Genomic DNA, 27,488 nt, shown 5'->3' with positions numbered 1-27,488 from the left:
CCTCCTGGAACTAATAAGCAACCATATCAAGGTTGCAGGATATAAGGTGAGTATACAAGTCAACTGTTTTCCTACATACAAGTAAACAAGTAGAATTTGAAATTAAAAACACAATACCATTTACATTAGCACCCTCCTGAAGTGAAACAGGCAAAAATCTAACAAAATATGTATAAGATCTATATGAGGAAACTACAGAATTCTGATGAAATAGTAAAAGAAGAGCTAAATAAATGGAGAAACAGTTCATGCTTATGGATAGGAAGACTCAACATGGTCAAGAAGTCAGTCTTCCCAATCTGTTATATAGAGTCATTGCAACTCCAATCAAAATCCTAGCAAGCTATTTTGTGGATATCAAAAAACTGACTCTAATGTTTATACGGAGGAAAAGGACCCAGAATAACCAACTTGATATGAGAAAATGACAACATTGGAGGATTGACACTGTCTGAGTTCAAGACTTACTTACTATAAAGCTACAGAAATCAAAACAATGAAGTACTGGTGAGAGAACAAATAGATTAGTGGAACAGAATAGAGCGCCCAGAAACAGATCCACATAAATATAGACAACTAATCTTTGACAAAGGAGCAAAGGCAATAAAATGGAGAAAAGTCTTTTAAAGAAATGATGCTGGAGCAACTGGATATCTACAAGCAAAGAAAAAGAAAAAGAAAAAGAATCTCAACAGACCTTACAGCCTTCATGAAAATTAACCCCAAATGGATCAAAGACCAAAATGTAAAACACAAAACCAGAAAACTAGAAGACAACAAAGGAGAAAACCTAGTTGACTTTGAGCATAGTGAGTCTTTTTAGACACAACAACAAAGACACAATCCATGAAAGAAATAATTGATAAACTGGACTTCATTAAAATTAAAAACTTCTGCTCTGTTAAAGACAATATCAAGAGAATGAAAAGACTAGCCACAGACTGGGAGAAAAATTTGCAAAAGGTACATCTGTTAAAGAACTGTTATCTAAAATATACCAATAACTTAGAGCTCAACAATAAGAAAACAAACAACCTAACTAAACAATGGTCAAAAGACAGAAGAGATGGCAAATACACATACACAGATGGCAAATAAGCATATGAGAAGATGCTCCACATCATGTTATCAGGGAAATGCAAATTAAAACGAGATGTCACTACACACCTATTAGAATGGCCAAAATCTGGAACAATGATGACATGAAATGCTGATGAGGATGAGGAACTCTCATTATTTGCTTGGTGGAAATGCAAAGTGATACATCTACTTTGAAAGACAGTGTGGCAGTTTCTTACAAAACTAAACATACTCTTACCATGTGATCCATTCTTGGTGTTTATCGCAATGAATTGAAACTATGTCCACACAAAACCCTGTACATAGATATTTATAGCAGCTTTATTCATAACTGCTAAACTTGGAAGCAACCAAAATATACTTCTGGAAGTGAGAAGATAAATAAACTGGTACAACCAGACAATGGAATATTATCCAGCGCCAAACAGAAATGAGCCATCAAGCCATGAAAAGACATGGAGGAAACTTAAAATTCATGCTACTAAGTGAAGGAAGTCAATCTGAAAAAGCTACACACTATATAATTCCAACTGTATGACATCTGGAAAAGGCAAAACCATGGAGGCGATAAAAAGATCAGTGATTCTCAGGGGCTGGAAGCAGGGAGGGATGAAGAGCATACTGAGGGCAATGAAACTACTCTGTGAGATACAATGGTAGAATACATGTTGGATACATGTCATTACACATTTGTCCAAACTCACAGAATGCACATCAAGAGTGAACTCTAACATAAACCATGGACACTGGGTGATAATGATGTGTCAGTGTAGGTCCATCCATTATAATAAAAGCACCATTCTGGCACAGGATGTTGATACTTGGGGAGGCTATGCATGTATGGGGACAGGGTATGGGAACTCTCTCTACTTTTGCTCAATTCTGCTGTTAACCTAAAACTCCTCTAAAAAGTTGAAGTTTACAAATTTAAAAAAAAAACACACAAAAAAATCATTTCAGTGATTTTACTTTAAAATAGGATAGAAAGAATCAAGTAGCATTACACATAATTAGGGTAAGTACTGTTTAGTGAAAAATTTTTTTCAAATATACATGTATAAAAACACAAACACATATGCATATACTGGGTCTCAATGTAAAACATATTTCTTAATGTGGGTATAGTCAAAAAAGTTTGAAAGTCAGTGATTTAAAAGCTATATGTTTTGTTTGCCTTTCAAAACACAAAGGATCACTCTTTCTCCTCTATCAGAAGCACATCTTTACATACCTGCACCAACATAGTTTACAGCTTTAGCAGCTCTGACTGCAGCTTCTCCGAGCGCTTTTCTTACTTCAGGTTTAATGCCAGGCTATGAAAAAATATTTGAAATAAGTTTCCATTAGTACTTTGTCCTACTAGAAGTTTCCATTAAGATTCAGTATTACATTTCTATGTACCAAATATTACATTAAAGAGATAAGGATAAGTAGCTAATGTCACACATTTCTTCAAGAAATATTGTCCTATACCATAGTTCAACTGTCCTTATATCAAAGTTTAATGATTCTGTTAGTAATTTCTATGAACTGCAGCTATTACTCAGCATAATGACATATCTCTGTCCCTTGTACTTACAAAATAACTTTCATGACTATATGTCCACTTAAAATTATATGTATCAATATGAAAACTTAGAACTATCTCTATTTTGTTTCAAAATGATAAAGCAATCTGGGTCATGTATCCAATAATTATCTTAGAATAACAGTAAACCTTGAGACTGCAAGTTAGTAAGAAAGGTTCATAAAAAGAAACGTATGTCAATAAGGAGGCAGAGCTTTTAACATTTTAAAATGGTGCTCAGCAGATTTTTATTTAATCAATGCTTGAAAATATGGCTTTATTAATATTACTGTTAACATTTACTTTAGAGTATAATATAGTCTGCAACAGAAATTAAATTTTGAGTACAGTATGAGAATAACAAACTGATTAATCAGAAACCTTAGATCCCTGATCTTTTAGAAATACACACTGAAAAAACCACATATACAACTTTAGACAAGTAAGAAGCCTATGATAGCAGCAGGTTCCAAAGAAATGTAAATCCAAATACAGGTAATCCCAGGAGTAGGCCATGACCCAGATAACACCTGAGCCAATCAAGAGGTGGGCTCAGAGACATGTAAACAATTCTGAGGGAGAAAAGTTGCTAAATAAGAGCAAATCTCTCTCCTATACAATATAACCTCTAAGTTGAGAAGATGACTAATATATTCTAGGAACACTTGAAACAATGGTTAAAAGAGTCTTCTTCATTAAAAAAAAAAAAAAAACCTCAATTAACAAGACCATTCTATTCCTCAAACAGTTTAGTTAATTACAACTTAAAATCTACATGCAAACAATATACAGCTGTTCACTGTAAGGCAGATACTTGGATCAGAGCAGATTTTCCTAGATACCATCCAGAAGCACCATGGCTCTACTGTGCCTTCTGTATAGTAGCCCCAAAACATGAACCCTGGCCTCACCCCAACACTGCAATGAGGGCTTGTTACTAGTGGGAAGTGGACATGAAAGTCAGTGGCCAAGGTTTACATTATAGAGAAGCTGACAAATTTCTTTACAAGATCCTTACCCCTGGGGCCTCCTCAATGATCTTCTGATGTCTCCTCTGTACACTACAGTCTCTTTCAAACAAGTACACAGTGTTGCCATGGTGGTCACCAAACACCTGGACTTCTACATGCCTATTTAAAAACCCAATGAAAAGTTTCCATTTGTAGGATGAACATTCCAGAAGAAAAATTATATATATGAAATGACTGGGAAATAAGAAAAGACATAAACATAGGAGGCTCTATTTACCAACTCACAGTAGAGGCAGATCACAAGTAAAAACAGCCAAGGAAAGGACTGATAAACCTGACTATATCAAAATTATAAATTATAGTCACATTTCATGTATCCTCAAAAAGCCAACAAAAACTTTCAGGGGATTTAAAAAAATCAGCTCTTACAATCAGATTTTATAAACTAAGGCAGACTGAAAATTATAATGGCTCATCCATAGAAAGGTAAAGAAATAAATTAACATGGATCATCATTTTTTAAGGAAATACTAACATGAAACATAAAAAAACAAAAAAGGCACTTAAATGTTGAGTGTAAAATAGTAAAATTATCAGAAGTCATATTAACAGTGAATGCACGTAACACTTAAGAAGATAAGGGTAACAGACCATTTGATAAACATGAAAGCACTCTTTTCAGTAGATTCATTTTGGTATGTTCACAATATAGTTCACCTCACATATTCACCACCATAATACAGAAATGAGTGATCAGCAAACGTTTTTTTCTGTTGAGTTTTCAAAATAAAAATTGTCAAAGAAGAAATTTTTGTAAAAACTTAAGTCTTATAAATGTAATGTTTCAGCACAGTGGCTCATTTCTGTTCCTTTCTGTTCACCTCATGAAACACGTCATTATACCACCTGGAGGAACTTATTTTATTGTTACGTTGTTTCTACTGAATGTTCCATTTAAAAATTTCCCAATTTGTTCAACACATTCTTCTGACAAATAATAGAAGCTGATTTCTTCCTTCTGGATTTGCTTTCTTGATCTTTTCTCCCTCTTTTTACTTACCTTTAAGCTATCATCACCAAACATATTACTATTAGTATTTTGAACAAACTGTTATCTGTGAGATCAATTAAGAAAACTAAGAGATTTTTACTTTACCTTTGTTTATTCTTTCTCTAATGCTTTTCTTTTCTTTACAGAGAGCCGAGTTTCTGACCTATACCATTTTCCTTCTCTCTGAAGAAATCATCATTTCTTGCAAGGCAAATATACCAGTGACAAATTCTCTCAATTTTTGATTGTCTGAGAAAGTATTTCTCCTCCTAGTTTGGAGGCTAATTTCACTGGATACAGAATTTATAGGTTGATTTTTAAAAAAACACTTTATAAATATTTCACTCCACTCTACTCTTGCTTAAGTCTAATGTATTTCTTTACCCTTGTTCCTCTATAGATAAGGTGTTTTTTCCCCTGGGGCTTTTTTCAAAATTTTCTTTTTGTCTTCGGTTTCCTTTCAATTTGAATATAACTCAAAAATTTTTTGATAGTTATTCTGCTTTTGGTGTCCCCTGAGCTTCCTGATTCTGTAGTTTGGTGTTTGTCATTAATTTTGGAAATATTTTGGCCATTATTATTTCAAACACTTCTTCTGCTCCTCTCTTTATTCTCCTTGTAGTAATCAAATAACATGTTACACCTTTTAAAATTGTCTCCCTTCTCAGATATTAAGTTGTTTGATTTCATTATTTCTCTCTGCCCTTCAATTTGGGAAGCTTCCATTGACATGTTCAAGGTCACTATTTCTTTTCTCAGCTGTGTCCAGTCTACCAATAAGCCTATCAAATGCGTTCTTCATTTCTTTTACAATGTTTTTGATTCCTGGCATTTTCTTCTGATTTTTTTCCTTAGTGTCTCCATCCCTCTCTGCTTACATTACCCATATGTTCTGCATGTTGTCTACTGTACTTTTCCACAAGAGCCATTAACATATTAATCAGTTACTTTAAATTCCACATCTAAAAATTCCAAAATTTGTGTCATATTTCAATCTGGTTCTGATGCTTGCTTTTTTTTCTCTTCAGACCATGTTTTACTCGTCTTTTAGCATGCCTTGTAATTTTTTTGATTAAACGCCAGACATAATATATCATGGAACAAGAAACTGAAGTAAACAAATTTCATGTGAGGTTTTATGTTAATCTGGCTAGCAGGGAGGCTGTGTTTAAGGTCTGCAGTAGCTATAGGTGCCAGGGGCTTCAGTTTCTTCTGTTGTCCTTGTTTTGTTTTTCTCCTGTTGTCTTAGGCTTTCCCTAAGAACTCCTTAAACGCAGCCTGTGCCTTGCAGCAATCTTAGCTGTAAACCCGTTATTATGCTGGAGCCCTGGTGACAGGGGAGAAGGGTGTGGGGGAAGAAAAGCATTCTATATTCTTATGATTAAATCTCAGTCTTCTACTGGGTCTGTGTCCCTGGGTGTTTTAGCTTTTTTTTCTTCCTTTAGGTGAAACAGGAAGGTTAGAGGGGGTTAGAGTTGGCTAACTGCCCTCCCCCAAGGACAGAAAAGTCTCTGGCAAAGTTTCCCTTAGAGTGCTGGCCTTTGCTTTGGGCCTATTCAAAATGGCTTCTTTCCTCCTCCAGGCCCCCAAAATGTGAGGACATTTTTCCTGGATTTTCACTGATTGCCTGGTGGTGTTCTTGGAGGAAAAACCTATGAAAATTTGGGTTTTCCCCTAAAACTGGGCCCTAAGGAGTTTCTTACCATCAGGCTAGACCACACTCAACCCCCAGTAATTTGTCAAAATCCCTATTTAGGTGTTCCTATCAGTTTATGGCTCTGGCAGCTTCTGCTCCAGGTAAACTGATCTTGGCTATGATTTGCTGTATCCACATGATTGCCCAGATTTCAGGGTGGTGAATTTATTAAGTTTATAAACATCTTGATTTCTACTTTTCTGTTATCAGCACCATCTTGACAATCTTCTGGCTATTATCTCAACAGGTAATTATTTAGCAGGATATAAAACAGTATGATTATCATGATATGGAAATGTTACTAGAAAATATAGAATAGAAATACGTAGAAATGTTAATACTGATATTCAAAGAATGAGTTTATGAGTGACTTTGTTTTCTACCTGCTGTATTTTCGAAGTCTGTAATGTATTTATATTATTTCTACATTTAAAAAAAAATCATACACACCTACCATGAAGAAAATAATATGCCAAGTAACATACAGGAGAAAAAAAAAAAAGAAGAAATGAGCAGGTCCTCGGTTCCCAGGAGCTTACCAGCTACTGAGAGAATAAATTACAATGTGAGGTAATAGATGACATTTCACAAGAATCTATATCTTCAAAAATGTCGCAGGCATTGAGTTACAGTCACTGAAATAGCTAGCTGATGTCTCTACGACAATTTTAGCTCAAGAGTATGCTCATTTGGATAGTCAGCCTGTTCTTTTTTGAAAGCTACTGAAAGGAGCCTTCAATTGACCTTAGAACTTCCTCCATTTTTGCCTTATTTCCCACTAACGGGTGGCATGTGTTGTGCTGGCCTAATCAACTGGCCTATTTTGAGAATGAGGGCTTTATTTTTACAATCATACTCTAAATGAACTTAATATACTGTGCCATGCATAGGAATAATTCTATTTGTAGGGCTGAAATGGAAATAATTTGGGAGCCCCCTCTACGATGAGTACAAAATTAGGTACAGGACCTTAGAAGAGGCTCATGCAAGGGAAGGGCCTGAAGTTTCAGTTCATCACCTTCAAGGTAAATTCCTCTCTGGTCATGGTTCCAAAATGAGTTATTCTTTATAAGGTCACTTAACTTACAGGTTATATATATATATATATATATATATATATTTACCACAAAATTGATAAAACAAGATGTGTTTATAATTAGTATCTTATTTCAAGCAATACAAATGAAAATAAAATTCCAGAGAATAAAAAAATTTAGAAATCCACACAGTATTTACTACAGTGGAACCTAGAGAAACAGTTTAAGGTGGTCGCTTAGAGTGTGAATTCTGGAGTCAAACTGTCTGGGCTCAAATCCCAGCTTCCCCAATTCCCAGATGGGAGACCTCAGGCAAGTAAGATGACCACTCTATTCCTTGGTGTCCTCACCTGCAAAATGAGAACAGGGCCTACCTAATGGGATTGTTGCAGGAATTAGATTAGAAATAGGACAGCAAGACTACTACTCAGTATATGTAAAATACTTAGAATCTGGCACATGATTAAATACGAGGATGAACTGTTAGTTTTATTATTTGTTAACATATCACTTACAATTCAATTTGAACAATTATTTCCATTTTCAGAGCATCTCAAATGATGCTTATAGAGTTCTGTAAGATAAAGCTTAATTTCTTACAAGAATTTTATTTATTTTGAAAGGACTCTAAATTCCATCAAGAAATGAACTGAATGAATTAATGACACATCAATATCACGGAACCATTAAGCATATAAAAAGAATGAGGTAGATCTCTATTTACTGACATGGAAGGTGTTTACGATATAATATTGGCATATAATATTATGTTAAGATTCTGTTCACTGTTCTTTTATATGTATTTTGCATTCTGTGTGTATATGTATAGATGTTTCTACTCATGTAGAAAATGCCTGGAGGAATGCATACTGTACTAGTGGTTACATCAGGGAGTGGGATTGGGAACTTAATGTACTCATGTACTATCAAAATTTTATACTTTATATAATATGCATGCATTTCTTTTATAATTTAATTTAAAAAATTTAAGTCAGGAAAAAAAGCTGAACCTACCTCGGTGTGTCCACAAACTTCTCAATCAGCATAGCATCATCATTGAAAGACTTCTTAGCTTCTCTCCGTGCTGATTCCAACTGCTCTTGAAATTCTTTTTCGGATCTTATGATCCTCATACCCTAAGATGGAAATCTAGCCATGACTACAACAAAACAAATTAGACTAGCTGGAAATGCAAAACACAAGCACGCATAATCTTACTTTCCCTCCTCCACCACGGACGGCTTTAAGCATGACCGGATAACCGATTCTCCCAGCGTGCTCTTTCAGGCACTGGTCTGACTGGTCCTCACCGTGGTAACCTTCCACAACAGGCACTCCAGCGGCAGCCATTATGGACTTGGATGTGCTTTAGAATAAAAAAAAAAGATGCCCTAATTCTACAAATTATTTCATACAAGAGAAACACAAATACTGCCAAGTATATAAAATACAATGGAACTTTAAAAATAAAACATTCCATAGGTAAAGAAAGGATTACCGTCTGAGAAAACAAAAATTAATACAAATGTTAAAATATCTAATACTTTCCTCAATCCAGTTTTCATGTGGTAGCTCATCCCACCTTGTTTTTAATTCCCAAAAACGAACATATTGATTAGAAACACTAATTGCTTGAATATTTTCCATAACTCAATATAGTGGCAAATAAATAACTTAAAACCTATGACAATGAAAGGGTATAATTAACATGTCTATTATAGGTAAATAACCATTTCAATTGACCTTCCTATGGCTGTATTTAAGATATAAACTCATACCTCTTTATACCCATGTCTCTAATTGCTGATGAAGGAGGACCTATAAAAATAATTCCTTCTTGCTTACATAGTTCGGCAAATTCCATGTTTTCTGAAAGAAAACCATATCCTGGATGGATAGCCTAGAAGGGAGAAATGAAAGGATGAACTTTCTAGCGCTCCACTGGCAAACCGATGCAGGCAATGGCATCTTCCCCTGAGGAGGCATCTCCCCACCCATGCTGGTGATAGGTACACTATGGTCTCTATCAAAGTATGTTTTCAGAGATGTCTGAACTTTCATTCTAAAGTTCTTGAACCACTACTTGAACCAGAAAAATCTATATTTCTTTTTATAGTGGTAACATATGCATAAAATTTACCATTTTAACCACTTTTAAGTGTATATTTCAGTGACATGAAGTACATTCACAATATTGTGCAACTATTACCATCATCCATCTCCAAAACATTTTCATCATCCCAGAAGGAAACTCTATACCTATTAAACATTAATTCCCCATTCCCTGATAACCTCTATTTTACTTTCCATCTCCATGAATCTGCCTATTCTAGGTACCTGATATAAGTGGAATTGAACAGTATTTGTGCATTTATGTCTCGCTTATTTTATTTAGCATGATGTGTCCAAGGTTGATCCATATATCAGAATTTCATTCCTTTTAATGGCTGGCTGAATAACATCACACTGCAGGTCTATTCCCATTTTGTTCATCTATTCATCTGCTGATGGGCATGTGGATTGATTCCACCTTTTGGCTATTGTGAATAATGTTGCTATGAACATTGGTGCACAAGTATCTGGGTTCCTGCTTTAAATTCTTTTAGGTATGTATATATGAAATGTCAAGGAATTTGCAAGTAGAAGTAAAGGGCTTCAGAGGGTGGCAGGGCAGCGGCGGTGGGGGTGGGGTGGTGCACATTATTTGCTCTGTCTCCGTGTAAAGCTGGCCTAGAACTGAAACCATGGTACCCAAAAGCTGAAAAGAGAACCCTAGCACAGTAACTCATTTAACTTCAGGTCACTATCTGCCAGTGTCACCTCTCCAGAAAAAGAGCTAAGTAGTAAACAAAAGTCATTTGGTATTAAAGTCTATACATACTCTAGTGAGAGAGGACTCCCTCAGATTTTAGCCTAATCACTTGCAACTTAATCAGAATTTTAAGAAATTTATTTACTTGGCTTTCTAGGCTACAGAAGAGGAAAATCAGTAACTGAAGGACAGCAAGATTTCTAAGAGAGACATGCTAACAGCAGAAAGGGAGGAAACAGAGGGAAACAAAAAGCAGAACAGGCTTAGATGGCTTAATGAGGAATAAGTCCTGAGGGCAATTTTGTTCTTCTTAAATAGTAATTACGTATGTATCATTATAACCAAGGGAATGGAAAAGAAAAAAGATCATCCAACTGTCTTTCAAAATAGTTATGCTCAAGAACATTTCAAAATAAGAGGGATAAGCTTCAGATGTCTGGGAGACTCATGTGAATAGAAAAAGCCGCAACTTAGTGACAGCAAACAGCAAAATGCTACAAACTGAGTAAGATGCTAGATAATCACATTCTGATTTGAGTTTGGAGTTTTGTTTCTTTTAAACCAAAGCTCAATTTTAGTGATTTTACATGAAATGTCAAATATTATTTATGTGAGGCAAAGTAAAACAGGCCTATATCCCAGTCCTTTCTGATTTTTTTAAACACTGTTTTTTAAGGTATGGTTTACGATACATAATGTAATACTCACCCATTTACAGTTTGATGCATTTAGCAAACTGATACAACTGTGCAACTATTACTATAATAATCCAGTTTTAGAACACTTCGACACTTGAAAAGGTTCCTATGTGTCCATGTGCATATTTGCTTAATCCTTGCTCCCAGAACCAGGCAACTACTGACCTGCTTGCTGTCTCTATAATTTTGCCTTTTTTAGAAATCTCATATAAATGTAATCATACAGTCCGTGTCTGGCTTCTTAAAAACTTGAGTCATTTTCTGTGGTTTACCTACACACAAAAAAAAGAATTGCTGATACATACCACAACATGGATGAAAATAACAGGTCTATTTACAGATTGTGTAAATATACCACATTTTGTTTTTTTACTCATTTGGATTTTTTCCCAGTCTTTGGCTATTACGATAATGCTGTTATGAACATTCATGGACAAGTCTGTGTGGACATTTTTTATTCCTCTTGGGTAAATACCCAGGAGTGCAACTGTTGGATCAAAATACAGTAAGTATATATTTAATTTTCTAAAACTAGCCAGTTTTCTAAAGGGGCTAAACAATTCTGCACTTCCATCAGCTATGTATGATGGTTCTAAGTTCTTCCACATCCCTGCCAACATGTGGTATCATCAGTCTTTTTGATTTTTGCCATTGTAGTGGGTGTGTAGTGGTACTGATTTTAAAAACAACTTTATTGACATAATTCAATCCAATCATTTTTAGTATATTTGCAGAGTTGCGCAATCATTACCATAATCTAAGATACTACATAAGATATAATAATGTAAGCTTTCATCACCCCCAAAAGAAAACTCCATGTCTATCAGCAGTTATTCCCCATTCCCTACATATCACCAGCCCTAGGCAACCACTAATCTGTCTGTATAGATTTGCCTATTTTGGCAATTATTCCAGTACCACCTGTTGAAAAGGCTGTCCTTTCTCCAATGAATTGCTTTAGCACCTTTATTCAAAAATTAACCATATATGCGTGAGTTTATTGTAGGACTTTCTATTCTGCTCCATTGATGTATATATTTATCCTTCTGATACCACACTGTCTTGGTTACTACAGCTTTATAGTGAATTTTGAATTCCAGGAGTCTAAACCCCACAAATCTGTTAGTCTTTTCAAAATTGTTTTAACTATAGACTAGGTCCTTTGGCTATTTTAGGATCAGCTTGTCAATCTACACCCCTCCAAAAAAGCTTATTGGGATTTGACAAAGACTGCATTAAATTGCATTAAATCTATAGATCAATATGGAAAGAACTGACACCTTAATAATATTGAGTCTTCTAATGATATATCTATGAACTTATTTAAGACTTTAATTTTTCTCACCAATGTTTTATAGTTTCCAGTACATAGGACTTGAAGTGCTTTTGCTAACTTTTTTACTAAGTATTAGATTTTCATGGATGTTACTGTGAATGTAACTGTTTCCTTAATTTCATTTTCAAAGTGCTTGTTGCTAGCCTTCCTTTTTGGGGTACCTAATTCGATAGAACTCTGATTAACTAGATTAATACTCTTTATAATGAAAAGAAAAGCAGCTATCTATGTGCCAAAACAACGTTCAAACACGTCATGGGAATGGCCTCAAGAAGCTTAATTAATTTCTCTTAGGAAGAACACCTTTAATATAGCCAAACCACACTATCCTAGAGCATCTGAATGGACTAAAAAGAAAATCTAACAATCCTACTACTACCAGCAGGGTAATTCCCTAGCCATCAGGCATGTATTTAGCTGCCAATTCACCCTGGTGGTCACAGGATTGTAAGCGGGTGTAGAATGTTCATTCCATAGCACTAATATGCCTTTAACAGCAAAGACAGAAAACTGGTAACTCCTAACCTTCAATCTCTGCCAAAGTAATTCTTTCATGTTTTTAGTTCATATCTATTCTGCTCTATGCTTGTTCAAGCATATGCACAGATACAAATTTATTGTTGTTGTTACTGGCTCTGTCTTTGAGCAGAAATGTGTCCTATCCCATGACAGAGGGAACAAGTCATACTCCTCAAATTCTTATTACCAATAATTTTCTACCCACATTCTGTAATACTTATGACATGTGGGTTTCCTCTTGGTCAATCACACAGATTACCAGTACTTCGTTTAATAACTTGCTATATTCATTACTTATCAGTGATTTTGAAATGCCTCTAATAAAGTCATTCATTCCTGGTGGCACATTAAAAGAAATTGGAGCACTTTTACAAAACATTCATGTTCAGGAGCTAATCTAGATAAGTGAAGGGCTGAGCAAGGCTTGGCACAAGCTTTTTTTTAACTTTTCACTAAAGAATAATATACATACAAAAAAGTGCATATTGTAAGTGTACAGCTTCTATAAACATAGTTTTCATAAACTGAATACCTCTGTGTAGACAACACAGCTCAAGAAACAAAGCATCACTAGCATTCCAGAGAGCATAAAGCTCTCCTCCAGGCAACTTCAGGCCCCTTCCCAAGGTACTACACCAGCATCCTTGTTAAAAGGCTCAAGTTGATTCTCATTGTCAGCAGCGCTTACTACCACTACCTCCCTCCCGTCCAGAGAAGCTCGGGGACAACTGACAAGAGAACTAGCCTAATGAACATGCTTACTATTATTACACCTCCTAGAGTCTCTCAATACAGCCATGTTACCAGACAAATCGTCAGCAACTTAGCTCACGTGTAAGTTTTACTCTAGTGTCTATAAAAATGCCTATCGCAAAGGCCACATTAAGAATTCTACGTTTTTGGCAAACTTATTTCAAAATCACTACACACATGTTATTTAATGTTTTTTATCAGAATGATCAATACTTTTCTTCTTCAAAGTCAAAGTGAGGGCAAGGTTTGCTCCCCTAATTGGCAGGTATCCTTTTATTAGAGAGCCTTGTAAATTGTTATCCACCAAACTTCCTTTTCAATCAGGGTTGTTAGGAAGAACTAAAGTAGCTTTCCTTGGCCTAAGTTTTCTGACTAAATGCCAACTGCTATCCCCCCAAAATAGTCCCCTATTACTTATTTTTTGCTTTTATCCTTTGTCCTAACCACTATCTGTAATGTTTGGAAGCCAACTCAAATCTTGACTATACAGGCAAAATGTGTGAAACCTATTTTATTCTTCTCTCACTGTTTGTGTTATTATAGCATCTATACAACATAATACTAATCCAGACAGGCACAGAGTTGACAAAATTCCCCAGAATTAGCATATCATTTATTTGTTACAGGGTTGTTGTTTAAATTGAAAAATGGTCTTAATGAACTGTCACTATAAAGGGAGAGAATTTTCACCTCTAAGGAGAAGACTGATTAGAGGAAGCAATGATAAAATAAGGAAGCTAGCTGGCTTAAAATAAGTTATTTTTAATTAATTGAAATTTCAGATTAAACAGCACCTTCCCTTTTCCCAAATTGCAGGGCAATAAAGTTCTATTGCTCAGCCAGGCTGAGAGTCAGGAGACTCTTGTTTAATACTTTCTCTTTCAAGGATGAGACAAGTTTTGCTTTCAAAGCACCTGGGGATCTTGATAAAAGTGCAAATTATGCATAAAAATGTAAATAACAGTGGGTTTGGAGTGAGGCCCAAGAATTTGCTTCTTTCTACCAAGCTCCCAAATGATGACATGGACCACACTCTGAGCAGTAAGACTAGATGATTTTGGGTATCACGTACCCTGCACATTAGGTTTTACACCTGTAGAATGGAGGTAATAATATTATTTAATGTAAGCTCAAACATGAGATAAATACAAAGTGAAAATTAAAGTGACTGGATTCCTTAGGAAGTATATAAAGCCTATGTATTATTATCATCTCCTTCCCCTCCTAAGGACCTTTTACTCCAGTCAATAATTAAAATGTTTTAGGAACAAGCAAAAATTTAAGTATCTGTGTGTATAAATTAATTCCTAAATTATTCAGTCTAGAAACTGATTCTAAATAAGAAAACACTGATACAGAGAAACATAAATGCAAAACAACTGCATATATTCATTAATTCAAATTAATGACCCCATGTACCAGCTTGTTGGGATGGTAGTAAGTACAGAAAGTAAGTCTCAGATGTGGGTTCTTAAGCACGACGGAGTTGAGGAGGAGCCGTGATAGGCATTAAAATCACTAAACAAGATAATAGCTAATTAAGTATTAAAATGACTGGAATAGGAAATCAAAAATTGGTAAAGGAAAGGGGAGACATCTATGTAAGTGGGGGATATCTGAATGAAACTATAAGAGGTAGGAATTCTGATGCCAGTGAAGGGCAGGCCTACTGTAACTGACTCCTAATTCTTCTGCCTGCTCTCTTTGTCATCAGCCCCACCTTTGACCCCATCCCACTGGCCTACTCCCCACCAGCAGCCACAATGACCTTATTAAAGTGTAAATCAGATCACTTCACTCCCAGCTTAAAATCCTCCAATAGCTACTTAGAATGAAATGCAAAATGCTTTGTGCCAGCTACTAAACATGGATGCAGTGATGTCTAAGACACAGTTCAAACCTTATGAAGGTTCACTCTTGTAGATGAGACAGATAGTAAAATTTTATACAAGTAAATAATACAACTAAGAATGTTATAAGTCGTAGGAAAAAATAAACAGGTAAGAGGATAAAGACTGGTTAGGAGATGCTTTTATTTTCATATATTTATTTTTTAAAACTGAAGTATAGCTGAAGGAGATGCTTTTAAATAGGGGTCAGTGGAGGCCTCCTTTCCAAGGCCTATAACGCTCTAAATGATGCTGCCTCTCTCTCTCTCAGCTTCATCATCTACCACTTTCTTCCAGTGTCATTTGGTTTTCCCAGCTCCAAACCCAACCTTCCACACCACTTTGTGCCCAGGCTCTGCATATTACCCTTCTTGGCAGCTGGCCTCCTGTCAAGTTCTGCCAGCAGGGATCACTGTAGGGAAAAGGGAAGCAGGGGAAGCTTCCTGCTCTCCCATCCTGGGCAGCAGCAGTTCAGTCTGTAGTCTCTTTTTAGAACTTCCAGAACCAGCCTCATTATGCCCCTTCCAGCCAGGTAGCGCCGCTTCACAGAGAACTGAGCAACAGCTGCAGAAGATCCTTCAGCCAATCTCTTCCTAGCCCAAGGGGTGGTGTCTGATTTCTGTAGTTTTTTATCATTAGGTAATTTCAACACACTCTTTTTTCCCTTCCAGCCCTCTAACACTTAACACCGGCGGAACTAATTCCTAGATTAAATTCCCTCTGCTGAAATACCTACTGGCATTTCAGCTTCGCTGACTGGATTCTGCAGGCCACAGCCCCTCACTGCCTTCACTCCATCCACACTTAATATTTTTGTCCCTTGAACACCAAACTTACTTTCATCTCAGAGTCCTGGCCATCCCATTTGCCTGAACCTTCCTCTCCCAGTTCTCCATGCAGCTGGTTCCCTCTCATCAGGCAGGTCTCTGTTCAACGGTCACTTCTTCAGAGAGGCCTCTACTGACCACCCTATTTAAAAGCATCTCCTTCAGCTATACTTCAGTTTTAAAAAATAAATACATGAAAATAAAAGCATCTCCTAACCAATCTTTATCCTCTTACCTGTTTATTTTTTCCTACCACTTATAACATTCTTAATTGTATTATTTACTTGTATAAAATTTTACTATCTGTCTCATCTACAAGAGTGAACCTTCATAAGGTTTGAACTGTGTCTTAGACATCACTGCATCCATGTTTAGTAGCTGGCACAAAGCAGATCAGTTAATGCTTGCTAGGCAAATAAATGCATAAAAGATAAGAGAAGGGGGAAAAGAGCATTTCAGGCACATGGAACAATATAAACAAATGCTTAGAAGAAATCAGCATGGTGTGTGTAAAGATGGAGAAAAGTTCACTGTAACTATAATAAAGAACCAGTGATGAGAATTGAGTTTTGACAAATTTTGGAAACTCTTTAAATGCTAGGCTGAAGAGTCTGAACTTCATCCTGTAACCACTGAAGATTTACTTACTGGGGGATAGGATGAGAAAAGGACAAAGTTATACATAAAAAAATAAAAAGAGCAGGGGATAGTAATGAAACAAGTGTTTAAGAAACACTTGTCCAGGAGTATGAAGAACTCATTGGATGGGTAAGGGACTTAGGGAAATCAGCTGAGAACCAGAAATCCAGATTAAGAGATCATTAAGTCTGGCTGTATAATTAAAAAAACTTCCAGAGACATTTTAAAAAAAGATTCAACACAAGTTGGTTCCTATTTTGTTCTGAAGAATGAAGGAGACATGTAATAACATCAAAGTTTTGAGCCTACGATACTGGAAAACCAGAGTAGGATCCTAAGGTGAGACTGGGAAGTCAAGAGGAAAAAAAGATTCCTTTCTTGATTCTATTTTTTCCTGGTAATCTAGAACACCATCTATTTCCCCCAGAGGATCTGATGTTCCTAGTATCTGGTTTTAAAGGTAAAAGGGCTGAATTCCCTCTTAATTTAAATTTATAATTTAGACCTTCCCTCCACCTGTCTCACCAAAGCCCTAAAGTACACAGGATTCAGCAGTAAGGTAAAAGTGGCTGAGGACTGAGAAGGGACACGCCTAGTTTACAATGACAACCCCAGAATCCAATGTAAAAATCTTGGGAATGGCTGAAAATAGAAAATGAGTTTTGTAAATAATAAATAATTTTCTGTAAATCATACAAAACTTATTTCTTTTGCAATGTAAACCTCTACACAACTCTTACCTGCACAGCAGAGACCTTGGCCACTTGAATGATCTTCTCCATAGAAAGGTAGCTTTGCTGTGAGGGAGCGGGACCGATGGAATATGCTTCATCTGCCTGTTGAAGGAATGAGTATTTTTTGCTTAAAAGACCACACAGCTAGTACACACTAGGACACTGTACAGAACTGCTGCTGGGTCATCTTATTATTATAAATAAAAATGCTGGCTCCTCAAGAACAATGTAGAATTTAGAAACAGAAGCACCAGTTCATGTTGATGTTGTAAGAATTAGTCAGTTTAGAGTCTTTTGCATGAGGATGCCGAAACTTAATTTTTATGTCTAAAACACATACTCAGAGTGAAAGTAAAATAAAGTGCCTTAGGATAGAAAGCAACAGGCATTAGCCACAATATTATTAGCAACAATAATAACCTTATTAAAAATGTATTTAATGCCAAAAATATACAATTTGACAACAGAGACAAAATATATAACAGACGTATACAGCAAGAAAATTACAAAGTTTACTAAAATTTATATAATTATTAGAGTATGATAATACCCTTCCTATACATTTGTGAACTATCTCCTACTGTCCCTTAAAACTTTCACAAAATCACAGCACACCTTGAAGCAGACCACATAGAAAATGTCTTTCATCCATTCAAAGCCTTACTGAAAGCCCACTATTGTGCCATGCTTTGAGGTGGGAGCCTGTACATCAGTAAAAGGCCAAGAAGGGAAAACAGAGGACAAAATGCAGGTAAGAGCAAGACAATGAGGCCAGAGGCTGGTCAGAAGGCCTGAAGGGAAAGTCAGGGAGCTCATTCAGAATGATCAGGACTCGGCCAGGCAAATGGCTGGAGGGTATGGAGCTGGGAACCAGAGTGGAGATAGGGGCAAGCCTCCCAGGTGGAAAAAACAACACATATGAAGGTCCTGGGGTGGGAAGAAACCTGGCCCATTTGAGAGACTGAAGGAGGCTCATGTGGCTGGAGCACAGTGAGCAAGGGGTCAGGGACCAGAGATGTGGCTGGACAGACATGGGGATGCAGATTTCAGAGGGCCTTGTGGGAGGTTAAAGCTTTGGATTTTCTCTCAAGGGGACACATAATGAGACTTGTTTAAGGTCTTGGCTTTTTTTTTTTTTCACTTTTAATTCCACAAAACACAAATCTATTCTCATTCTAAAGAATGTGAACAATACAAAAGCAAAGGAGCCCCTGGCACTGGCCCTCTCCGTCATTCCAAACCCCTTCCAGATATAACCTCTATGATCAATTTGGGACATAACTTTCTAGATCCATATTCTTATTTATTTATATATATTTACATAAACACGTAATAGTTTTAGTTTTTGTTTTTACCAAGATCAAACTCTAGAGTCATCTTCTGCAACTGTTTTTTTTCATTAATAGTATGTCCTGACAGCTCTTTCCGCACTAGTACACATATGTCTACCTCATTTTTTATAACAATTGCATAATGTTCCACACTATTCTGAGTTCATTTAATCACGTACCTCTTAACGGACATTTAAGTTGTAATGGCAAATGGATGCCGGTAGCATCTTGTACATGCTTCTAGGTATACATATGTGTAAGTGTGTCTCTGGACAGAGATCTAGAGGAATGTTTGCAGGGTTCAGTGAAAGACATGACATTTTAATTGCTCCTGGTTAATCACCCCTTGAAATGTTGTCACCAATATACATTTCCATCAGTATACTAATTTCTAACTACATCAACCAACACCAAATACTTTCCATCTTTCAAATTATTGCTAGTCTGGTGGATGATAAAAAGGTTTAAAACATTTAAAGCAGAGGATAACATGAAGAAACTGATTTTTAGCCATCAGTCTGGCTGAAGTGTAAAAAATATTGTGGGAGGAGGTCAAGAGTAAAAGCAGGGAGACTGTGTAGGAGGCTACAGCATCAGACCAGGCAAAGATGATAATGGCTTGAGTTAAGGTGCAGGCAGTGGAGGGCAGAAAGAAATGGAAGATGTTTGGGAAGCAGAATTAACAGCATTTGGCAACTGTCTAGATGGGGGAGAGGGTAGAACCAGGAAGAGGAGGGGAGATGTTCAAAGACTTTCAGATCTCTAGCATTATTATTTTTATGAGCGATGATGTTCCGGTTAGGGAAGTCTGCAGGAAAAGCAGGTTCAGTACAGATGAAAGGCGATGAGCTCACTTTTGGACATTGTGGTTTGGCATCTGTGACACATCCAGCTGGAGATGCTGAGCCCAAGGTTGCACAGCCGTGTACCACATTCAAACAGAAAGTCGAAGCTAGAAATAGACATTTGCAAGTTTTTAGAAAAGCCACAGAAGTGCATGGTATCATTTAGAGTGAGAGTATACAGTGAAAAAAAGAAGAAAATGGAAGTTTCTTAAAAGGGGAGAGGAGGACTCCACAGCCCAGGAAGACAACCAGCCCTGGATGGGAAGAGGACACGTGCAGATGCAAGCAAGCAGATTCTGTGGCAGGGAGCTCAGCTCTGTGTTCAAGATCACCTGCTGAGAAGAGGGGGCAGAGGGAGAACCACAGGTTGGAATGGAGCAAAACAGGTTTGAGATGGTCACTGCACAGAATTCAAGAGAAAAGTGGCTAGAGAGTGGCAGGGGACTGCTGCACAGTGCAGAAAGCCCAGGAAGCTGCCACCATGAATTCATGTCGGTGCCTGGAGTCTTGCTGCAGCCATAAAGAAGGCCAGTAGCTGAATTCACCCATGGCTGGGTTCCGTCTGGTGGTTAACAGTTAGTAACAATGGGTAACACTTAACAAACCTCAGAAGAATAGGGTCCTTTCAGTTATAATTTTACAGTTAAGTCAAGACTCAGAAACATTAAGTGACCTATCTAAGATCCTTTGGCCAGTAAGTGGTAGTTGCTAAACTGACCTCCAGTCTTCTGATACCTCGGAATCTAGATAGACACCACTCACAATGTGACCTGTGGGTCACCCACGTTCTCTAAACTGTTGTAACCAATCCTTGACAAGACAGGACCTTGCCTGTAAGTTAACTATACCACTAAGCACACTATTTAGTTCCACTGGTGTTATGTTTGAAAAGGTTCCCAGGATAAATTATTAGCAATTTCAACTTAACTACTTAAATACCGTTAACACTAGCAAATACAAACTGTCAACAAAGAAGTAAAAATACTGACACAATAAATGAATACAATCACTTAAAAAATTTGACTTCAGTTTTTAACAACTTACCATGTCTACATGCATGGAATTCCTGTCTGCCTCACTATAAACTGCCACAGACTGTACACCCATTTTTTTGGCTGTTCGTATCACCCGGCAGGCAATTTCTCCTCTGTTTGCAATGAGGATCCTGCTAATATTTCGTCCTGTTTAAAATACCATGAAAATGATATACAAGTGTTACCGGGGAACAAGGAATGAGAATGCAAAATACAGTCGGCCCTCTGTATCCATGGGGGATTGGCTCCAGGAACCCCACAGACACCAAAACCCACAGATACTTAAATCCCTTATATAAAAGGGTGTAGTATTTGCATAACCTACCCTACACCCTCCCATTTACTTTAAATCATCTCTAGATTACTTATAGTACCTAATACAGTGTAAATGCTACATAAGTAGTTTTAAGTACAATGTAAATGCTGTGTAAATAGTTGCCAGTGCACAGTAAGTTCAAGCTTTGCTTTTGGAAACTTTCCGGGAATTTTTTCCCCCGAATATTTGTGATCCATGGCTGGTTGAATCCACAGATGTGGAACCCACAGATACTGGAGGGCCAACTGTAAATATTCTATGATATTTGATAGACATAGCTATTTGGTAAAATCAGCATAATGAAGCCTCCAATAACCATTTTAGCTAATATTGGTGCATTTCTTTTCAATGTCCAGTATTTGTAGATGTTGCTGTGTAAGGTTAAGTTATACCTTTAACTTATAGTGTCTTTTCCTCTTATTGTAGGTTGTTTTTCTGGGTAAACCAAGCTATCTTCTTTGCATTCCACTTTGACCTCAATTTAAAATCAACATCAGTATGATCAGATAAGGGAGAGCTGTTAATAAGCCTTTAGAAGTCATGAAATCAAGATACTCTTATTAAAAACATAAATTCTTAAATTACTCAGCTTTTTCAATTTGAAATAAAATTAAAAGACGCTTTGTTGTATCAAAGATCAAATTATAATAGTTAAAAAAACCCATCATAATTAATAATAGCTATACTTTAATAAGTACTTTCTATGCCTCAGGTCCTCTGCTAAAGGCTCAATCTGAACTTAAATTCTCACAATAATCCTACGAAGTAGATACTATTATTATAATCTCAATTTTTAAAATGAAGAAATTAAGATCAAAAGAGATACTGCTTTCCTGAAATTACAGCTGAAAGAAATGGTAGATCCATGATTTGAACCCACGTTAGCTTCACTACAGAATGTGAGCTCTCTGTCACTCTGCTCCACTGCCTCTATCCCTCTGCACACAGGGCGTGTGGTTCTCTTGCAATATAAGCCAGTACTGCACCAGTTCACCAGCATCAGTGTTACATGACAAGCTGCATAAAATGCACTGCCATCAACACACATCAAATAAATGTCTTTGACAGTTTATAATATTTATTTTTCTCCAAAAATAAATTTTCATATAAGTTAAAACAATGTTTTTCAATAGGGATTAATAGAGCCCAAGTTGTCACAGGGGCTGCTGGGATGAAGTATGTATGCATGCATGTGTTGGGGGAAGGGCTATACTCAAATCAACCAGAAATTACACTTTTATGTGTTTATAGCTGGGAACTCCATATAAAATTTTATTTGAAAAAAAAAAAGTTCTGCTATTTGAAAGAACTGTTTCAAAGCATTGATTTAGACCATCATATTTATGCTTTTCCAATTCAATGCACTAAAGAGGGCCAAACAAGTAACAACACAAATATGATGTCCTCAACTATTTCCCTATGTATTTCAGACTCACAGCAAGAGATCTGACATAAAAGAGGTGAAAACCATGACTCAATACTTACTAAGAAAATGATCATGGTGGGGAAGGTATAGCTCAAGTAGTAGAGCACATGCTTAGTATGCATGAGGTCCTGGGTTCAATCTCCGGTACCTCCTCTAAAAGCAAATAAATATATAAACCTAATCATTCCCCCTCCCCAAATTAATTAAAAAAAAGAAAAAAAGAAAGAAAATGATCATGAAAATCCAAAACTTCAAAAGTATATAAAAATTAATTCTACTAAGCACACATTAAATAATTACACATTTCCCTTCATTACTCACAGTCTGAAGCAAAGCCAAATAGGACAGACTGTCAGTACCTGTGGATGTTGCATACTTCATGGTTCTTTGCTTCCAAGTCCATCCCCTATAAAAAGAATCCAAACGGAGTAATAATTAAACAGGACATGTAAGAACTATCATTGTTTTTTCAAAAGAATCTCAATTTTTAAAAACTTGAAACCAAGTCCAGATACGATCTTAGTTAAACCTTAAACCCACAAAGTGATTCAATAAGATTCTCTGTGTGGGAAGAAACTAACCTAGAAATCAGAAGTTACAGTTCTGGCTGTAACTTGTCCTTGATCACCTCACGTGCTTGCTCCTTGGTTGGCAGCTGACCCTGGCAACGGACTCAGAGACAAGTAGAAAGCCCAGGCACTTTAAGATCATCTAGTTCAGCTTTTTCAAACTTTTTTTGACTAGAATCTGAAGTAAAAACTATGTCTGACTTCACAACCTGGTACACACAGAAGTTTCAAGAAAGAAAATTTCCCCTGCATTTTGACAGTTTCTGTTCTATTCCACTTTATTAAATAAAATCTTGGTCAAACTATAATCTGAAAAATACTGATCTAATTCACCTCTCTGATAACACAGGTCTGAACAATTAAGCTCAGAGAAGTAAAGGGAAGGAGCCAAGCAAGGTGAGCAGAAAGAATGCTGGGTGTGGGGCTGGAGGGGCCCCACCAACCAGCTGCTGGTGACCACAGACAAGTCACTTGACATCAGTATTTCTCAATCTTTTTTCCATTATGGCCCTCTAATGTGAAAACATAAATATTAAGGAATAAGATTTTGTAGAAGGGGTTGAGCTTTGGAGAGCCACTAACTCTGCTAACATCTAAGGTTTTTCTGCTCTCTCAATAACTAATTTTCGCTTTACAGCTCAGGCTTCAGTGTCCTCACATAGATAGGAGGAGATTGTAAGTGGTGATCTTGAAGATACTCTTCAGTTTTAAAAGTACACAATTTTACTCTGAATTCTTGTATAAATAAGAAATGGAGAAGCAGGAAGCCTAAAGACTTGTGTGAGGTGTCTTAACCAGGCAGAAGTTCATTAAGGTCTAGAAACAATTTTTAAGTCCCATAAGAATGTGGGAACAGAGAAAAGGCAGTCAAACAGTAGTGCAGCAACAGAGCAGAGTCCTAGTTCCTCCTCAAGGGGTAAACATAACAGTATATTCTTGAGCTTCTGCAGGAACTAAGGCCCCTATCCAGGAGAACAGGGATTGATGATGTTGATTCTCCTGAGTGTTGACTCTCCTGACTTCAATCAACCAAGACTACTGGGACTCTGTTGACCTTTGCCCCAATTCTATGCTGAATTCTCCTCTGTTCAAGCCCCTTCATGAATATGCAAGTACCCTTAGCTTCAAACTTCCCTAATTTTGCTGTTCTGGGAGACACTGCTTTGGGTTAAGATCCACAGTGCTCTCCTTACTTCTTGCAAATAATAATCCTTCTCCCGATCTCTGGCTTGGTTTGTCTATTGGCTCAACATCCACCAAAAGGTGAACCCAGTTTTCAGAAAACAAATTCACTGACAAACCAACAAATTGCAGAAGCAATTTCACCTTAGTCTTTTCTGTCCGTAACTGGAAGATATGACAAAACTATAGTTACAAAGAACTAACCATTTTAAACCCTTTACAAAGCAGGTCATAAAAAGCACAATGTATATTAGGTACTATGTAATTATGTATGTGTCCTATATACATATACTATATATAAAAAACTGTGTAGCTGAATGAACTAGCCTTTCACTGGAGTAGAGATGTAGGAGGCCAGATCACTAGAGTGGACCATACACTCACAGCCCCATGATGCACACTGAACCAGATGTTGACATCCACCAAGGGCTTGTGAAAAGACCCACAGCTTTGGTACTTGAGCTCTACAAGATGGTTTTCTCAGAAGGCTACTGCTTACCCACATCTTTCCAATCAACTGATCTCACTTTCTTGATCTTCAAGGGGAGGGGGAATCACAGCATCTTCCTATCACAATCTTTGATAGGTTTACTGATAGATTCAAGGACTGTTCTGGTCAATGTGTCTAGAAAATGACTACTTCTTGGTAAATCCAGCTTCAGCCTCTGATTAAGTGTTAAGAACACTGTTGAACTAAATTTCTCTTCTGCCATTTTCCAGTGAAGACCGACAGACAACCACATGGGTGCGTGCGCATGCGCGCACCCCCCCCCTTTAACTGCAATCTTCTATTCTAATAATGTTCTGATTGGTCTTTTCCATTTTCCACCATTATCTAAACTACAATGTAAAACAATGGCTTAAACAATATTAAGCCGTTGCTTCCATGAGATAATTCCACCCTGATTCAAAAATTTCTATACCAGTTTATCCTCATTTTAAAAATTCCACTAGACAGATTTCTTTTCTGAGTGACTAGAGAATCATGACATAAAAAGACATGTAAACACTCTATATACCAAAAAGATTTTTAATTCTACATGCCATTAACAATTTTCCAGGGTGACAATACTTGAGAATAGTTCTATACATAACAGCTAAGATTTGAGAGGGGGAGGGAAGTGAGAGAAAATGGGTCTGTTTAATAATCTGAAGAGCCCTGGAAACTTAAGAAATATCAGGAAAAGGAGAAGAGCACTAACACCACTTTCACCAACTGTCTTAATTTTGTTCTGGGACTAGTCCCACAATTAAGACCCTGGAAATCTGCATACATCTACAATAACTTATGGAAAATAAAAGCAAACAAAAAGCTTGATCTAAATGGTTGAGTTTACAAAGGCTGTATCTATGGACTGATTCATATGCACCAAATTCCGTTTAAGCCTCTTTACATGTATTAATTCATTTAATTCGCACAATCCAAGGTACTAGTGTTATCTCTTCAAAGGATTGTATCATCATCTCCCCCTAGATAAAGAAACTAAAGCAGAGAGATATTAAGTAACTTGCCCAATTTGCCCAACGTTGCTCTAACACATCTAGTGAGTACAAAGACGAGACCCCTGCCTTCTGACTGCAGAGTCTGTGCGCTTCAGCACTGAGCTACAGAATTTTTCTGGAATGATGGAGGAGGGGGAGACAAAGAAAGCTAAAGAAACCTGCTACCTGAGGGTGTCTTCACTACCAAAGTTACTGTCATCAAAGTTTAAATTTTGAAACTGGAGTCAGATTAGCTAGAGTGCGTCATCTGATAGCTTTGTTCAAACTTGTGTACAACAAAGCTTATGACAAAATAACCTCTCAGCCCTATGGAAGACAAACTTGTTTTGTTAACTTGATTCATTTCAGCGAAGAGAAAGTACTCCAAGTCTTCAGCTGAACCTAAAAGGGCCTGAGGGCATCCTGGCGCCATTTCTTACAACTAGTGTAAACCAGGGCAAACCGACGACCCCTTCGAACTTCATTCACCAGAACCGGGATTATAGCAACACTCCCCACAGAGGGAATGCGGTGAAAGCACAATGCTAATGGTTAGCAGCTGCACAAGCGTTTTCCTTGCTCCTGTGGCGAGGGGAGCAAGGAGACGACAGGTCCAGCTTCACCCCTCACCCACTCCTCACAAACGGGCAGAGGGCTGAAGGGTGGACGTGTGGCAGGGAGAAGAAAGGGAAGGGCTGAGTGCGCCTCCCTCCCGACGCCGAGTATGAAAGCAGGGCCCCCGGCAATGGGTCGGAGTTTTCCTACCGTCCTCCCCTCCGCCCCTCGGCCCTCCGCCCCGCCTCGCCTCCCAAAGCGTGCACGAGTCCATTCACCCGCGGGCCCCGACACTTATCCGCGGGCCCCGACACTTATCCATCGCCCCTCCACCCGCCGTTACCTGGGCAGCAGCAGCAAACTTGGGACTCGCTGCCACCGGTTCCTCTCCGCCGCCAAGAGCAGCACCGACACCACAGAGGCAGCCGCCATGTCCCTGCAGCCCGGCCGCCCTCGGACTCGTAGTTACAGCACCTGCGACCCACTCACTACAACACCTTGCCTCCGCTCCGCAAGCCTATTGTCCTCCGCGGGCCACCGTCCAGGTCAAAGCTGAGCAATAGGCAGACCGCAGCGTGGCAGGGGCGTCGCCACCAAAACCAATCAAAGAACAGAGCAGAGCTTCGATGGCTGCGATTGGCCAATCGGGTGGTGTAGTCCCAGCTTCCTCCGCCCCTTGCGCTAACTCAAGGAGGGGTCGGCTACGCCCTCAGCCTCCTTGAGACCCGGATCACTGTTTTTCCCTTTGGCCCCGGCTTTCCTACGTTCTGGAATTCTCCTGACCATTATCATTAAAGCTCCAGGAAGCCGGGGAGGCGGAGTCATGGGGAAAAGTCATTTAGGGTGGAGAGCAAGATAATAGTGGTTTCAAGAATGGATAAAATAAAACAAATAACTAAAATATAATTTAAAACCACCCGAGATTTTTAAAAAGTGTTTTCATTGTCTATGGGGGCGGGGAGGGGGGGAGGAAGTCAAAACTGAATTGCAGAATATCTAGGAAATAAAAGTACTGAAAACACTACGTATAAATGCTGACTTCATATAACTAAAGCAGAGTTTACAGGAGGATTCGTAGTGAAAGTAAATTAAGCCTCCAATTCAAGGATTAGAAAAAAAAATACACAAGGAAATTAAAT

At 37.7% G+C, this 27,488-nt stretch overlaps 1 protein-coding gene across 2 annotated transcripts in view; it reads right to left on the bottom strand.

Annotated features, from left to right (window-relative positions):
* The window catches only part of MCCC1 (methylcrotonyl-CoA carboxylase subunit 1), a 51,277-nt gene extending 24,384 nt beyond the window's left edge, over nt 1–26,893 (bottom strand). Inside the window, exons 1-9 of one of the 2 annotated variants that reach the window (XM_010947845.2) lie at nt 26,693–26,893; nt 22,921–22,967; nt 20,830–20,966; nt 17,616–17,711; nt 9,181–9,302; nt 8,621–8,768; nt 8,417–8,538; nt 3,666–3,777; nt 2,312–2,393 (exon numbers count right to left, since the gene is read on the bottom strand). In XM_010947845.2, coding sequence (XP_010946147.1) covers nt 2,312–2,393; nt 3,666–3,777; nt 8,417–8,538; nt 8,621–8,768; nt 9,181–9,302; nt 17,616–17,711; nt 20,830–20,966; nt 22,921–22,967; nt 26,693–26,781 — 955 coding nt within the window. In that variant the 5' untranslated portion in view covers nt 26,782–26,893. Of the gene's footprint in view, nt 1–2,311; nt 2,394–3,665; nt 3,778–8,416; nt 8,539–8,620; nt 8,769–9,180; nt 9,303–11,077; nt 11,185–17,615; nt 17,712–20,829; nt 20,967–22,920; nt 22,968–26,692 lie in introns of those variants that run through there. The other variant, XM_045511303.2, reaches the window with a different exon arrangement.
* Nucleotides 26,894–27,488: the final 595 nt, after the last annotated feature.

This window comes from Camelus bactrianus, chromosome 1 (assembly GCF_048773025.1).
Source record: "Camelus bactrianus isolate YW-2024 breed Bactrian camel chromosome 1, ASM4877302v1, whole genome shotgun sequence".
Classification (NCBI taxonomy): Eukaryota; Metazoa; Chordata; class Mammalia; order Artiodactyla; family Camelidae; genus Camelus; species Camelus bactrianus.
This window is presented reverse-complemented; position numbering and strand designations above follow the sequence as displayed.